This window comes from Polypterus senegalus, chromosome 13 (genome assembly GCF_016835505.1).
Source record: "Polypterus senegalus isolate Bchr_013 chromosome 13, ASM1683550v1, whole genome shotgun sequence".
In the NCBI taxonomy this organism is placed as follows: Eukaryota; Metazoa; Chordata; class Cladistia; order Polypteriformes; family Polypteridae; genus Polypterus; species Polypterus senegalus.
In genome coordinates this window covers 20,206,313-20,224,253 of record NC_053166.1, presented here as the reverse complement: position 1 = coordinate 20,224,253, position 17,941 = coordinate 20,206,313, and the positions used below count along the sequence as shown (strand labels likewise).

Genomic DNA, 17,941 nt, shown 5'->3' with positions numbered 1-17,941 from the left:
AAGAAATAAGTGGATAGGACTGGCGAGCTTTGTTGGGCTGAATAACCTGTTCTCATCTAGAGTATTCTAATGTTCTAAAAGTTCTAACTGCAAAAATGTAATGTTATATAATTATAACTGTTCAATATAAACTGAGATATAATATGCTCAGACTAGATAATGCACTAGTGAGACCACGTCTGGAGAACTGTGTGCAGTTCTGGTCACCACTCTACAACAAAGACAAAGCAAATGAGAGCAACCAGGTGCATCATGGGACTGAAGAAAATGACTTCAGTGACAAATTCAGAGAATTAAACCTGTTTAGTCTCAAGCATTTCGGACTGTGTGGTGACTTAATCCAGGTCTTTGAAATCCTCACAGGCATTGATAAAGTAGATTCAGCAGAATTCTTTTAAGTTTAACGGTGAATTGCATACTCGGGATTGTCAGCGGAAATGAAGGGGAAGTGCATTTAAGACTGAAGCCTGGCAGCTCTTCTTTACACAAAGAGTTGTGGGAATCTGAGACAAACTACCGAGACATGGAGTTGAAGCAGACAACTTGACAACCTTTAAGAAGGATCTGGATGAGACATGGGGACAGCTTAGCTATTAGCATAAACAAATTAGCGACAAATGGACTGAATGGTCTCCTCTCATTTGTTAAATTGCTTAGGTTCTTATTGATTTGCAAAATTATTGCACAAGTGTTTTTGCGATAATTTATTTAAATATACATTAGATTAGATTAGATTAGGTTAGATTAGGTTAGATTAGATTAGATTAGGTTAGATTAGGTTAGATTAGATTAGATTAGGTTAGATTAGATTAGAACTGAAAATTCCAGGGGAATTTTGTTTTTTTACAGAAGCTTAATAAATAATTACATAAATAGATACATATATTTGCATGCACTCACATACGGAGGCACACACACACTTTCAAAGAAATTACTATGTCAAGATAGATGACCGCTTGTTTGAATTAACAGAGCATATGCTGGATAAGGAAAAAATAAACGAATGCACACACACACACCACACAAGAAGTCTGTAAAGGTTGATGTGCACAGAGACAGTAGTTTCCTTAGCATTATGTTTATTCCCTTTCAATGAGAAAAAATGTTATTATGTGTAACAGAAACATGTAAACACCAAAGGTACAGTAGGAAAAGTGTATGGAGTGTCCACTGCTGTTCTGATGCAGTACACGTCCTTCATGTGACATGTCTTGAAGCACTCACCAACACACAGTCCAACATCCCAATCGGGACAGTAGAAATGTTTTTCTCTACACACTTCTCTTATAATATTTTATCTGTTGCTGGCACATTAGAGGGTAGAATGTCAGTGCCTGATCCACATGATTGATGCCCCCTTGTGTTATTGCAGGCTGCCACAGCTTTAGGCTTAGTGATTCCACATTTCCCCCGTCACAAACATTAACAGTTGTTGAATTGTGAACGGGTGGCACGGTGGCGCAGTGGTAGCGCTGCTGCTTCGCAGTTAGGAGACCTGGGTTCGCTTCCCGGGTCCTCCCTGCGTGGAGTTTGCATGTTCTTCTCGTGTCTGCGTGGGTTTCCTCCCACAGTCCAAAGACATGCAGGTTAGGTGGATTGGCGATTCTAAATTGGCCCTAGTGTCTGCTTGGTGTGTTTGTGTGTGTCCTGCGGTGGGTTGGAACCCTGCCTGGGATTGGTTCCTGCCTTGTGCCCTGTGTTGGCTGGGATTGGCTCCAGCAGACCCCCGTGACCCTGTATTCGGATTCAGCGGGTTAGAAAATGGATGGATGGATGAATTGTGAACAATGCTTAAGGGGAAAATGTCCTTCCACTTGATTGCAGTAATTTTGTGTTTTTGCCACGCTGACGTTTCACACAATGAAATTCCTCAGGAACATCACAGTCTGCATCAGTTTCACTATGCGCGTTTTCACACACGTGTGCTTGGGAGTCAACCAAAGGGACCAGGAAATGTCGATTCCATGCTAGGCCAGGGGTCGGTGGGGTGCACTAAGCCCCTCTCTTTCCTCTCTGCAGGCCAACCACAAGAAATCCCTCCTGTCCAAGCCCTGAGGACGTCACTTCCTGTGAACCACCTACAAAAACCCCTCATCCTCCATACTTAAACAGTTCTGTTTTAGACTCTAACCTGTACTCATTGCATGCAAATGTAAGCCTTTTGCAGCCAGGGAAACTATATAGGCGGCTGCCCCAGACCTTTTTTGTGTTTCCGGCTATTTCTTTCACAATGTCAACATCTTTTGACCAATTCACATTGTCATCACTGTCACTTGATTCAACTAATCATTCAGATGCAGTTTGTCCTAAAACTGGCTTTACATTTTTTCATTTGTACGTCATTGCATGTTTTAGTTGAAGACTCCACCCCACTCATGAATATTGATGAGTTACACAGAATGGCAAAATGCATAGAAATATTCTCTTTTTTTGCAGCAAAAATTGATCTTATCCACTAGATGGCAGCAGAACACTATACCAAACATTTTTTGGGCTTAACGCTGTACATTGGATCATACTGTAACAGCTTAACCCAAGAGACCCTTGAGATGAATCATTTTTGCATAGAATTCTGACCCTTGGGGAACACTTGAGGTTAACGGCAAGGAGGATAAGCCATCCTTGTTCTAATCTCTCTGTCTGTGCAGCTTGTTTACTTTATTTGACCCAATGTGTTTAGTTTCAAATTAAATATTAAGTTGTTCACTTCATTTAAGTTTTAATCTTTTTTTATTTGTGAACATAGCAACTATTACATAAGTTAATGCCCATTATTTTGTATATAATCAGCTGTATTGTGTTATAAAATCTTCTATTGAGTGATTTCTGGCAGTATCACAAGTCAGGTCAGGTCACATTGGGGAGCATACACTGGTACAGAGTGTTGCTGCACACACCACATGAAGAAACAGCTTGGGATTCCAGTTGGCAACTCCCCAAGCAGAAACGCTGTCCAGTCCCACCCTCCAGAAATGACCATCCAAATTACTGTATGTGGGTGTCCGCTAGGCCTGGTCCAGCCTCTCGGGTCCACAACAATAAGGATCCTGCAAGCTATGTCACCCTCGGGGAATCGTGCTACATGGCCGTGGTGCTGTAACTGACACTCCCTCACAATGCAGTTAATGTCCCTCATCTGGGACTCTGTGAGCAACATGCACATTCAACACAAAGTCAAACCAGCGGTACCCAAGGATTCTCCAAAGAGACACAGTACCAAAGGAGTCCAGTCTTCATCTCAGCTCACTGGATATCGTCCATGTTTCGCAACCACATAGCAAAACAGGAATTACCATGGGCCTTATGTATAAACGGTGCGTACGCACAGAAATGTTGCATACGAGCGTTTCGATGTTCAAATTGCGATGTATAAAACCTAAACTTGGCGTAAAGCCACGCACATTTCCACGGTACCTCATACCCTGTCGTATGCAAGTTCTGCACTCGGTTTTGCAGACTGGCGGTACCCAGCATCAAAGCTGTGCTACTGTTCCTGTGTGGTTACTCTTTATTTCTTAGAACCACATTCCTGACGCGGCTTTATAAATACACTGAAACTAACCGCATATTGTTTATTAGTGTAATGCATCTGATTGTAATTAATCTGTAACAATATAATGCTCCAGGAAATAGCCATAGTATTCCAAATACCGTAACTGCTTTAGTGTTGTTACTCTCACTGCACCTTCTTCTTTCAGCTGCTCCCGTTAGGAGTTGCCACAGCGGATCATCTTTTTCCATATTACTCTTACTGCACCTCTCGGAGTATTTCTATCACTGTATCTGAGTGTGAATCACAGCAGCAGCTGATCTGAAAGAGAATTATCAGGATACAGCATCAAGCACACGCTGCCTCATCCACGGCAAAACGCTTCAGAGCCTTTCCTGTACGGACCTCGAGGTTCAGAAACAATTTCATCCCAAGAACTCTAAATACACTCAATCAGTCCGTCGAGTGCTCCTTGTAGAACTGTTTGTACTTATAAGTAAAATCACCTCACCGTAAACTTGCACTACAGTTACAATACTGCACAACCTGCGCCACTTTATAAAGCGCATATTTACATATGATGACGATATCATTTTTAAGATGAAATGCAGCAAAATATGTTGATTATATTATACAGATAAAACTTTAACTTCATTTAAATAATCTGCATTGTTAATAATTAAACATGTGAGGACACGGTGCCGCAGCGCTAGCTGTTCACAGATTGATCCTACCTCGTGCTGTATTCTTGCTGGGCTGGCGCGACACTGGAAGGATAGATGGATAGAATAATTAAACACGTACTACGGAGATATTTCAATGTTCCTTAAAAGTTTTGAACAATTGTCGTTGTAAGCTTACAGATGGCTTAACGTCTGTTACAGAGCTGATTGTGTGGCGATTGGTTATTTGGAGAAAGAAAAGTTAAGACAGGAATTGGAGGTTAGCACGTTTAAAAGAGACAGTACTGCTGCAATAATTTCATCACAATCACTGCGCCACCGTGTTCCCATGTTTAATAACGTGCTTTAACTCCTATCGTCATGAAAAAGATATCACGTATACATCTCAGTATTTTAATTATTCAGAGAGCTGTAATATCACGAAGGTAATGGATTCTGTGTCCTGTCAGCGGAAGAGAAAGCCGGTTTAAGAACCACGTAGTGATTCACACTCATAGAGCACAAAGAAGATCAATTACAAAACAAAGCATTTAACATGCTACTTTAGTTACAATGGGATTTGAGAAACTAGTAAATTAAACGATTTTAAGATGAAGTTTATGATGTTCTACTTTAATGACAAAATAAACCACGTGATTAAAGTGGAAATTTCGAGATTAAAGTTGACATTTTGTGCTTTTTTTCCACTGTGTGCCTATTTTTTTTCTCTGTACCCTAATTAGCTTTTATATGACAATCAGAAGGTGGGCTACAACTCGCCTTTTCACGGCGACTTTGATATGTGACAACTTCTTTTTTATTTTGGGCACCGTGCGACTTTGTGAACTTGAGCTTTCGAGATTCTCCCACACTCTGTCACAAAATCAACTTCCTTTTGTTGATTATATCACTGTTTAAACCAACAAACAGTACGTTTTTCCTTTGCTTCCACTTGGTATTCGCTGAAATTCTTATATTTTCCCCCATGCTTTTCCTATTGTCTTTTCACAGAAGGCTGAGTTTAAGGGCTATTTATATTGATTTGCATATTCAAAGAGGCGTAATTCTGGGAGGAGTTGGGTCGGGACAGCAAGCACGTAAATGAGCGTTACTTTTCACGTTGATTTGGATTTATGTGTTGGAAGAACATGGAAGTTTTCGTACGCACTGATTCCTGCATCTGGATTTTTCTGTGTGTATGCACATTTCCGCTTTTGTGCTTACGCCATATTATAGTGTGAGTTCTATGCAAGGCATTATACATGAGACCCCAGGACTCTAAAGACTTGGACCTTTATCCTTTTACATAGATATTGGGAGCGCCATACACTCCTCTCCAGCAACCTCATGATCCCCAATACTCTCACAATCCATCTACTGACTTCATAGGAAGTGTCAACAGAGGCATGAATTCTGCCGCCAGTATCATTAAAATAAAGTTTACATGGAAGTTCTATATTGACCATTGCATGCCAATTACTTTACTTGTAACTCCTGGTGGCTGGACCCTTTCTTTCAGTCAGTTTTAAGGAAGATGTTGGCAATTGAAGTCTGCTAGGATGCTGTGAGGCATGACCTGCTCCACCTGCTCAGCCTTCAAAATGAGGATATGACACATTGTATTCATGTATGCAGATATATTTCTAGAACGGAAATTAAAATCAATTTGCTATTTAAAGATGTGCTTCGTCTGCAGCTTTTGCCTTTTGCTTCCCATCAGAGTTTTGTGCAAGAAAGGAAAGTACAGCTTAGCTAAGCCTTCTGAAATGTGGGAACTCCCCAACCACAGGGCATGCCAGGTTCCTCAAAGTGGCACTGCCTGGCCCTCTGCATGATTAAAGTTCTGAGCTCTTTTTTATTTCTAGAGGATGTGTTTTTTTTAATTTTTTACAGACATGGTGAACATTGGCTGATGCTTTCATTCATCTGTTGTACTTGTTCATTCAAACTCATTTAGGACAAGGGTTTTGGCAGGAGGTGGTGGGCTGGGGTCACCACAGGACACACACACACACATTTCTCAAATGGCAAGGGGAGAGCATTCCACAAGTGTCACAAAAACATGCTAAACACTCTCTGTGCTGCACCGACCAAACATCTCAGTTTACTGACATCTCAACCAGCTCTGAAGGTCATTAAAGGAATGTAGGCCTGATCCAGCATAGCTAAGAAAGAACCAAGAGAAGTCGGCTTCATTGATTTCTTCCAGTCTGCAGTGGGAACAAGGCCCAACTTACCAAACACAACACAGTCAGGCATCTTTCAGTCATTAAAGACAGGTTAGGCCAGGTTTATACTTCACGCGACGTGGACTCTACTGCTACGTAAGCGTTGTACTGTTCATACTTGCGCACATACTTTACATAAATCTGGAAGATTCCACCAGGTGGCAGTGCAAGACATCATCATGGTAAGAACAGGTTTGGCTTCGCTGTGTTGTGAATTGCATGAAACATCCATTAAATTCTGAGGACACCTTGCCACAATATCTCTGAAAAGGATGTTTAATGATTACATCCATCAATCCAGGGATGTGCCCATTCCAGCTAGCATTGGGCATGAGGCAGAAACAATCCCTGGACGGGGCATCAGCTCATCACAAGGTGAACACAAGCACACACACACACACACACTAGCGTCATTTTAACGTCACCAAATCCCCAAACCTTCATGTCTTTGGAAGGAAACCAGAGCACACGTTGGAAACCCACCAGGAAAACATGCAAACTCCAATCAGGGAACAGAATGGTGTGACCCGACATTTGCGCGATAGACATAATAGCGCCGATTAAAACGCGGCGTCAAAATCGCGAAAGTTTCATTAAATATGAATTACTAGTTTAAAGCATATATGATAATGTTTATTTTAGAAGTCAATATTATGAGACGCGGCACGCAGATAGTCCTTAAGATCACGCCCTGCATATGTAGGAAGAATTGCAGCAAGACGTCTTGATAGTTGAGCGTATTTAGACTTGCTGGCTGCCTGACTGCTGGTAATTCCGCTTTGTATACGACGCGTTATGCCAACCCTCGACTGAGTTATTTGTTCGCGGCATGCCATCAGCAGTTATAACAGTTATAACCCAGCACATAATGTGTACATAATGCGCACGTATACGCGTCCCACTCTCTTGGCCTCTCTCGCAATTTTGTCGTGGAGATTTTGTCGGCGCGCATTTGCCGAAAACCAGTTAACGGGTTTGTCCGCGCTCATTTGTCCGTCGTGGTTTTGTCGGGGCGCATATGTCTTTTGTCAGTGAACCCAGAATGGACGCGACTCTCTGCGAGGTAGACCGTGCCATCACAACATGTGTAATTATTGTCAGTATTCATTATTTAAATGAAGTTAACGACTTATCTGTAAAATGTAACATGCATACTTTAATGCATTTCATCTTGAAAGTGATATTAAGTATAAATCTAAGGATTCTAAATGTGCAGAGAGCTGGAATATCATAAATGTAATGTGTTCTGTGTGTGGTGATTGGTGCTGTCAGGTCAGGAGGAAGTCCCAGAAGCACACAGCGATTAACAACTGGGTCGGTTTTAAGATGACGTTTACGATGGTCTACTTTAATAATAAAGTAAACTATAAGGTTAAAGTGGACATTTCGAGATTAAAGCCAAAATTTCCACTTTAATCACCAAATAGACCTTTTCACTGTGTCCCTAATTTTTTTTCTCTGTGGCTCAAATACGCTGCCATACGTTCTGATGCTGTTGTGAAGGTGCAAAAAAAAAGAAAAAAGACAGCTCAGAAGATGGTATGTGAGACTTTAAAAACGTATCATGTCATCACGTTGTGGAATATGCGACGCTTGAATATAAAAGCACCACGAATGCATTTGTATGCCTGCATTTTGCTTCACCACATCAAACCATTCATTAAACATGGAAGCGCGCACATCGATCCCGGAGGATCCTCAAAGCGGCTTTCTGCCACATGTAGATAGTAAACGGAGACTTTGATGTCACATTCCAACTTTTATCACACTGCACCCAACTTTTTGCTGGTACTGCAACTCATGCACACGTTGCATTCATTTATGAGGACGTGCTCAGAGAATGCATCAAATGAACGCTTGGAACGTGTGGCAGCCATGATGCGTTCTGAGCATAAAGTATAAACCGGCCCTTAGAGCCAATCACACTTTGCTATATCAGACAACCAATGTGTATGTTGAGAACATTTGTGACATGGCAGCGCAGTATTAATAGCCCAGTTATAGAGTCTCTCTGGTGCTTTGTAAGCCCAAACAAAGCCGTTATTAGCCTCTATGGGTTTGTGTGGTCTACCACTTTGTGGCTGAGCTGTTGTTCCTCCTCGATGCCTCCACTTGCCAATTACAGCACTTGCAGATCTAGCAGAGAAGAAATTTCATGTAATGACTTACGGCAACTGCGGTGGGCTGGCGCCCTGCCTGGGGTTTATTTCCTGCCTTGTGTCCGGTGCTGGCTGGGATTGGCTCCAGCAGACCCCGTGACCCTGTAGTTAGGATATAGCGGGTTGGATAATGGATGGCAAAGGTGGCATCCTAAGGCAGTGGCATTTTTAATATTCACTGAGCTCTTCACTATGACCCTTTCTGTTTGTCAATGGGAATTGCATGGCTACATACTTGAAGATATGCACGTGTTAATATGAGGGGTTTTGTAGTGTCATGGATTTTAAAATTGTATGTTTTATTTTATTTTCTGCCCACACAAACAAAAATGAATTTAATCTCACAAGGACAGTTAACATCAAATTGCCTTCTCTTCCTAAATGGTATCACATTAAAGCAAATATTTTGCTCAAGATGGACAGGGTGAGCTTAACACTTAAGGAGATAATTAACATCAAATCATCTCCTCTTTCTGAAGTGTACCTCAATTTTAAAACATCTGTGCAAACAACACAGAAGACCAGGATGAGGCCTCAGGCTGTACTAATTACTTTAAAAACCTGCAAACCGATGGGTACCCTTGGGATTAGGAATTGCAAAATGGTTTACAGCAAGAGAGAAGAAGAAATGCCGGACAAACTTAAAAGATCAAAGACTCTAAGTGAAGTCATTTATTATATTGACAACCAGCCAATAAAATGTGTGTAACATCACATGTTCCGGAATCCCTTGTGGAATTTTAAAATATATATAGCTTGACAAAAACTACATGACGACCAGAGGGCGACTTCAGAAGAAGAAGCAGTGATGGCCCAAGAACGACATCAAGAGAGGTCAAGAAACGTGCGCCCATCTTCATCTGATTGTCAGCTAAAGCATCTAAATGATATTGAGTGCTAGATCAAAAGCCACCCATTCATCTTTGAAACTTTTTTCATAAGATTTTTCTATAGATTATTGTGGCAGATGGCCAGGGCCCTTACCCAGCCGGGACACCTCTATAGTAGAAGGACTCGGGGGAGAGAGCATATTTGGGGCATTACCTCCCCGTGGGTGATAGATGGCTGCCCCACTGGGTCGCACTGACTCCACAGACTCTCACAGGGCTCCAAGGAAGTTTGAGTGTGTCGCAGCTCTGTTGGGTTCTGCGGGCACCTCCAGGGGGTGTTGCAGGAATGGCCGAGCCCTTTGGTGTGGCACTTCCACCACACCCAGAAGTGCTACTAGAAGAGGATCACCGGATACCTGGAGCACTTCTGGGTGCTCTATAAAAGGAGCCAGCTGCCACTACTCTGTGACTCAAAGTCGGGAGGAGGTGGACAAAGCTTGCTGGGAAAGGAGTGGAGGTGAAGAGAGAGATAGAGTGAGAGAGAAGAGAAAGAAAAAGAAAAATGTGTTTTGTGCTTTGTTTGTGCTTTTAACTGTGCTGTGCAGGTGGGAAATGAGTATCTTATCACGGCGGGTGGCCACGTTCGTTGCAGACACTGCATAGCCGCCTTGTGCTCATTACAAAGGCATTTAACTTTTGCCGAAATTTTGCGCTGCATTTTTAGCTGTGTTGTTATTTTCTCTTTCTGTTTTATATTCAATATATATTGGCGTAGCCGCCACTGCAGTCCTTGCTTTTCTTTCCCCAAGTAACCGATCTCCACACAATCAGCTCTGTAATAGACGTTAAGCCATCTGTAAGCTTAGCGCCGATTCTTCAAAACATTTAAGGAACATTGAAATATCTTCGTTGTAAATGTTTAATTATTCTATCCTTCACGACACTCCCAGTGAAGAATATAGATAATTTAAATGAAGTTGAAGTTTTATCTGTATAATTTAATAAACATCTGTCTCGACTAAAACTCTCCAAAATGTTTCCAGGGTGAGATCCAACCTGCGAACGTTGCAACCAAGTCCCAGCCTCAACAGGTCACATGTTCTGGGCTGGCACCAAATTAACATTATTCTGGACAAAAATTTTTAATCACCTGTCAGACAGCCTTGGACTCACAATCCCTCCTAACCCATTAACAGCCGTGTTTGGTGTTCTTCCAGAGGGGTTTAAAGTGGAGAAAGACAAACAAATCGTGATTGCATTCACTACACTGTTGGCACGCAGACTTATTCTGATAAACTGGAAGAACCCAAACTCTCCTCTTTTAAGTCAGTGGGAAACCAATGTGTTATATTATTTGAAATTGGAAAAAATCAAATACTCAGTTAGAGGATCTGTACAGACCTTTTTCAAAATATGGCAGGATCTAATCAGTAATATTTTAAAATAAGTTCATAAAGCACAGAGAATTTTATTTTTTTTTTTTAAATTAGGTATGTTTACAAGCCTTAAATCTAACGTTATTTGGCTTGCTCTCTCTCTCAGGGGTGGGGATCGATCTGTTCTTAACTCAATTTTTCTTTTTGTAAAATCTTGATTGCTTTGTATGGATTGTAATAAAATTAATAAAAATTAAAAAAAAAAAAATTTAATAAACATATTTTGCTGCATTTCACCTTAAAAATGATATCGTCATCATATGTAAATACGCGCTTTATAAAGTGGCCCAGGTTGTGAGATATTATAACTGTAGTGCAAGTTTACAGTGGGGTGATTGTACTTATAAGTACAAACCGTTCTACAAGGAGCAATTGATTGAGTGCATTTAAAGTTCTTGGGATTAAACTATTTCTGAACCGCGAGGTCCGTACAGGAAAGGCTTTAAAACGTTTTGCAGTGGCTGAGACAGCGTGTCCTTGAAGCTGTATACCGATAATTTCTTCCGATCAGTTGCTGCTGTGATTCACACTCAGATACAGTGATATAAATACTCCGAGTGGTGCAGTGAGAGAAATATGGAAAAAGATGATCCGCTGTGGCAACTCCTAACGACAAGCGCTGAAAGAAGAAGAAGAAGAAGGAGAAGTGAGAGTAACAACGCTAAAGCAGTTATGGTATTTGGAATACTATGGCTGTTCCCTGGACCTTATATTGTTACGAGTTAATTACAATCAGATGCATTACACTAATAAACAATATGCGGTTAGTTTCAGTGTATTTATAAAGCCGCGTCAGGAAAATAAGGAGTAACCACACAGGAACAGTAGCACTGCTTTGACGCTGGGTGCCGCCAGTCTGCAAAACCGAGCGGAGAACTTGCGTACGACAAGGTATGAGGTACCGTGGAAAAGTGCGTGGCTTTACGCCAAGTGTAGGTTTTATACATCGCGATTTGAACATGGAAAAGTTCTTATGCAACATTTCTGTGCGTACGCACCGTTTATACATGAGGCCCCTGGATGTCCACGGAAGACAACAGTGGTGGATAATCACAGAATCATTTCCATGGTGAAGAGAAACCCCTTCAAAACAGCCAGCCAAGTGAACAACACTCTCCAGGGGGTCGGCATATCGATATCCAAGTCTAACATAAAGAGAAGACTCCATGAAAGTAAATACAGAGGGTGCACTGCAAGGTGCAAGCCACTCATAAGCCTCAAGAATAGAAAGGCTAGATTGGACTTTGCTAAAGAACATCTAAAAAAGCCAGCACAGTTCTGGAAAAACATTCTTTGGACAGATGAAACCAAAATCAACCTCTACCAGAATGATGGCAAGAAAAAAGTATGGAGAAGGCGTGGAACAGCTCACTATTCAAAGCATACCACATCATCTGCAAAACACGGTGGGGTCAGGCAGTGTGATGGCTTGGGCATGCATGGCTGCCAGTGGCACTGGGACATTAGTGTTTATTGATGATGTGACACAGGACAGAAGCAGCCGAATGAATTCTGAGGTGTTCAGAGACAGACTGTCTGCTCAAATCCAGCTAAATGCAGTCAAATTGATTGGGCGCCATTTCATGATACAGATGGACAATGACACAAAACATACAGCCAAAACAACCCAGGAGTTTATTAAAGCAAAGAAGTGGAAAATTCTTGAATGGCCAAGTCAGTCACCTGATCTTAACCCAATTGAGCAGGCATTTCACTCGTTGAAGACTAAACTTCAGACAGAAAGACCCACAAGCAAACAGCAACTGAGAGTAAAGCCGCTGCAGTAAAGGCCTGGCAGAGCATTAAAAAGGAGGAAACCCAGCATCTGGTGATGTCCAGGAGTTCAAGACTTCAGGCTGTCATTGCCAGCAAAGGGTTTTCAACCAAGTATTAGAAATGAACATTTTATTTCCAGTTATTTCATTTGTCCAATTACTTTTGAGCCCCTGAAATGAAGGGATTGTGTTAAAAAATGTTTTAGTTGCCTCACATTTTTATGTAATCTTTTTGTTCAACCCACTGAATTAAAGCTGAAAGTCTGCACTTCAACTGCATCTGAGTTGTTTCATTTAAAATTCATTGGGGTAATGTACAGAACCAAAATTAGAAAAAAGTTGTCTCTGTCCAAATATTTATGGACCTAACTGTATATCTATGTATGTTTCTGTTAATCTTAAGGTGTGAGAGTAGACCAACCCGGTAATGAACCTGGTGTGTACACTTATCCTTATGGAAAATAAGTAAAGGGAAACACCACAATAATACAGTAGTCCACATACTTCTGGCCATATAGTACATGTTCAACAGAAGTTTAGTTTGACGTTAGTCTGCTGTTCTGCCTGTGAGTTCTTTATTAATTCCAGGTCAGCAGAGGTGAGAGGGGCGGAGTGGTGGCTCTGAGGTAGGGATCTGCACTGGTAATCGGAAGGTTGCCGGTTCAAATTCCATAAACAGCAGAAGTGATGCTACTCTGTGCAAGGCCCTTAACTTGCAATCGCTCTGTCCTGATTATGACGTAAATCTGCATCCAGCGCTGCAAGTAGGGAAGAACATGGGGGTTGGTGGCCACTCCAGCCACCATAAAAAACCTCCCACTGTTCCATTCCATCTGAACTAGTGTGGTGCTGAGGTGTCACCCATTGCATGACTGCACTCAGGTCCTAATCTGGGATCCTGACTTGATTTGTCATGTGGCGGGTGCGTCAATGTGCTGTATCCTAACAGCAAAGAGGTGAGAGGAGACGTCCTCAGTAGAGTCTGTGTGTGGTGTAGTGTTGAGTTAGACAGCACTGTAGGTGAAGATGTACTTTATTGGCTGAAGGCCCAACTGTCTAGTGGGCACACTATGGACCAGGTGAAGGTGCTCTATATTATTATACTCTCACATAGCAAAGAACCAAAGGTTTAGGGTCAGTGTGAAAAGCAAAATGTTTGTCAATTATATTGGAAGATGACATGAAGTGAAGCAGCAAAGGGTGTGCTAGCTGATTTTCTTACCATTAATTCTGATAAGACCTCTGAGACAAGATGTGAAGTACGTTTGACAAGAATACAGAAAAGTGAGATTGTTCTTAATGCAACCAGCCTCTATATAGCGTCTTTAAAACTGAATTGATTCAGAAGACATTCTACTAAATAATCAGTTACACTTTTGAAAAGAAAAAAAAAGAAAAGGAACACTTTATAAGACGTCATTTGGAATCATTAAGTCATTATGTGGTTACCTTAGTGGTTCTTCCACAGCAACACCACCAGCGAGGCTGAAGATTTGCAGCTTGGATCGGAGGAATTCTGGCATTCCATGAGACAAAGGTGCCTTCCTTTCAACCGTGATAGAAAATAGGAAGCTGCATTTGAAAATAAAACAAAGAAATGTAATTGTAAGTCAGTATGAAAGCTCACCGTTACATCAATTGTACCATTGGAGACCCCAAACACAAAACCTACAGCTACAGGACGCTGTTGCTAGAGTCCTGAACTACCACAGGGCAACTCTGAACAGCCCTCGGTAGCTTTCTGTAAGAATCACCCTCATTCATTTTCTAACAAGCTTATCTAATGAAGACTCTAGGAAAGCGCAGATCCTACCCCACAAGCCAAGGTAAGTATCCAAACTCACGAGGACTCACCTCAACCATTTTCAGAATCCCTTTTCAGGAGTATATGGAGCCTGAGCCTACCCAAGTTTAAACGGTGCAGACAGCCAGAGCTAACGGGATGCCAGGCCACTGTTGGGCACACACACTTTGGTGTGTTATATGACACTGTCAACGTAAAAATCAGACTCCTTCTCTGTTTACACATTTTGGCATCATGCAGTCTGGTGCTTAAATCTTTTAAATTTATGATTTCCATCATCCAACAACACTCAATACCTCAGAGTGACGAATAGGATTTCAGATTTTTTTTGCAAAAATGTATTAAACACTAGCCGTACCCTGTGGCTCCGCCTGCGTAGTAGTGAAATAGGACAAACTTTAAAAATGAATAAACAAAAAGGTAAGCAGAGGCAAGGTACACTCCAAAACGCAAAAGCAGACCGACTCCCCACTCCTGACATCACGCTTCCCCCTCCTCTCGGCCCGCAGCCTCTGGGTGAATATATTGCTCCTGCAAGCGAACTATGATTCTTAGCACGATGAGAGAAGTTGCAAATTATAGAAAAAAAGTCAGATCTAAATTCGTTAGGTAGTTCTTTCGTTCACTAGCTAAACGGAAGTAAGGTACGCCTTGTGGCTGGCACATGAGTGAGGAAGGCCCCACTTCTCTCCCTTTGGCCCGCTGCGTCTCTCTCGGATTCGTACAAATAAATCGATACTGGAAGTGAACTATGATACTTAGCGCGATGAGAGAGGTTGCAAAATCAACCAGAATGTTCAAGCCAATTATGGAAAAAAAAGTAGTTCTGTCGTGAAAAGCGGACAGACAGACATACAGACAGATAGACGCTGGATTGTATATACAGGTAAAATTCCATTATAACGAACTCCCAGGGACCTAAAAAATATTTTGTTTGAAACGAATATTTTGTTGTAATGAGATTCTGAATTTGTTACTATAGTGCTTTCTTTAACTTGAGCCCAGGTGTTTGCAATCATTTCAATAGCTTCTTTGACGCTACTTTTAATCTCCTCCTGCCTACAAGTTATGCATTTCCTTGCGATAATATACTTTCAACGATGCCCAAATCCAATGGCTGAAGCTCTGCCGTGCAATTTAGTGGGAGGAATTCAAAGCGAACATTATCTGAATGTGGAAGCATGTTGTGGACAGCACAGTTATCAGTCAGGAGCCGAATCATTATTTCTTCTTCATATTGTGAGGTTTCTGAGCTCTTTTGAGAACCTCCACTCCCTACCCAACGGGAACGGCATGCTGAAGTGCGTCCTGAAATGAGATTGCAGCGTCTGTGGAAGATTTTTTATCTGTTGCTGGGGAAGGGTAATAGGAGGCTCACATTGCTGCAGTGAAGCGCCACAGAAGCAAATCATAAAAGATCGGGGTTGTGCTATAAGTCCCTGTCTTGCACCCCAAAACACGAGGCTTAATCTCAGTACTTTAGCAAAACCAGCTTTATTCAGGTTCAAACAGGAACGGCACAGTTATTTATTGTAGCGTGATCTGACACTCTGCTATACACAGACATAGCAGTCAGACAGGATCGTGGCCGGGTCAGTGATCAAGAAATCCTGTTACAGTATCTGCATTTACAATTTACGTGCTCCTAACCTTGCATCACCCATCGAGATCTTATCTGTTTACTTTGGCGGAGAGACGCAGCATATCTGTGAGCCTGCTTATTGCCCCGTACAGACGCGGAGATCGCACTTCGGGACGCTCTCCGACTTCCTGTCTAGTTGTGGTAGGTACCATGAGAGTTTACATACCTCACATTTTCTTGAACAAGTGCCGCATTAATAGGAATGTTTCTTGAACGAGCATCACTGAACCACATAAAAACGGCTTTTTCAATGTCTTCAAATGCAGAAGTTCACATACATTCGCAACCCGAGATTTTTCTAATTCTTTTGCTCTGTCTTTCAAGAAAGTTCACAGTGTCGATGGCGAAATTCCAAATTCACTGGCAACGGCTTTTTTCTTTTTGCAGCAATCGAGAACTGCAAAAAATTTAAGTTCTTTTTTCTAATATGAACTGTTATCGTTTTTCCGTGTCTGCCGTTTCTATAGGAGGGTGACAATGTGTTAAATTCCAATGGATGTTTTTCAAATATTGATGAGCAACAAGTAAAAGGTATCACTGAAAACCGCAGGAAACAAAAAAGGCAAAAAACAGTATGAGGAAAGTTCGAAGAAAGAAAAAAAATTACAGTGTTTCTGTTTGGGGATCGCTGTGCACAACTGAGCTGCGGCCACAGAACTAGCTGCTCTGTGGATGATTTATTCAGGCATTTCAAGGTCACTTCGTTGTAATGAAAGTATCTACTGAATGTACTTCGTAGAAACAAGATTTCTATAGACTTGTGTCATATGGTGAAGCTGTCGGGACCATAAAAATACTTTGTTGTAATGAAAATTTCATTGTAAAAATATTTGTTATAATGGAATTTTACCTGTATATAGATATAAAGAACTGAAATATCTCACTGATGCAATTTTTCAGACCCTTTGCTTTGTCTCAGGTGCATCCCATTTAATTGATCATCATTTAGATGTTTCTACACCTTCTTTGGAGTCCACCTGTGGTCAACTCAATTGATTTAAATGACTAGGGAAGCCACACACCTTTCTATAGAAGGTCCCACACTTGAGCAAAAGCCATGAGGTTGAAGGAATTGCCTGCAGAGATTAGAGCCAGGATTGTGTCGAGACACAGATCTGGGGAAGACAACAACAACTGTCTGAGTATTGAAGGTTCCCAAGAGCAAAGTGGCCTTCAAAGTTCTTAAATGAAAGAAGTTTGGAATAACCACAGCTCTTCATGAGCCAGTTGCCCAGCCAAACTGATAAGTCATGGGGGAAGTTCCGTGGTAAGAGAGATGACCAAGTACCTGATGGCTACTTTGGCTGAGCTCTGGAGAATGTGTGTGGACATGGGAGAGGCTTTCAAAAAGACAACCATCATCACAACACTCTATCTGGGCTTTATGTCAGAGTGGGCAGATAATGTATGAAATCCCACTTGGACTTTGCAAAAAGGCAACTCAAGGACCCCCAGACTGTGAGAAACAAGGCTCTTCTGCCCAATAAAACCAAGATTGAACTGTCTGGTCATAATTCTGTGGGTCATCTCGAGGAAACCATGCACCTGTCATCACTTGTGCAACACCATTCCACCGAAGCATGGTTGAAGCAACACCAAGCTGTGAGGTTGTTTTGTAGCATCAGGGGCTAGGAAACTGGACAAGGTTGAGGGAAAACTAAATGGAACCAACTACAGAGATATCCTTAATGAAAACCTACTCAGGAGCACTCCAGACCTCAGACTTTGCTGAAGGTTTACCTTCCAACAGGACAAAGCTAAGACAACACAGGAGTGGCTTAGGGACAACTCTGAGAATGTCCAACAGACCCCAACCAAACATCTCTGGAGGGACCTGAAACAGCTTGCCACCAATGGTCTCCATCCAACCTGGCAGAGCATGAAAGGATCTGCAGAGAAGAATGGCAAAAAATCC

At 41.8% G+C, this 17,941-nt stretch overlaps 1 protein-coding gene across 1 annotated transcript in view; it reads right to left on the bottom strand.

Annotated features, from left to right (window-relative positions):
- The window catches only part of LOC120542731, a 65,862-nt gene that overhangs the window by 39,892 nt on the left and 8,029 nt on the right, over positions 1-17,941 (bottom strand). The window contains exon 3 of the mRNA XM_039775369.1: positions 14,030-14,152. Coding sequence (XP_039631303.1) covers positions 14,030-14,152 — 123 coding nt within the window. The remainder of the gene's footprint in view (positions 1-14,029; positions 14,153-17,941) is intronic.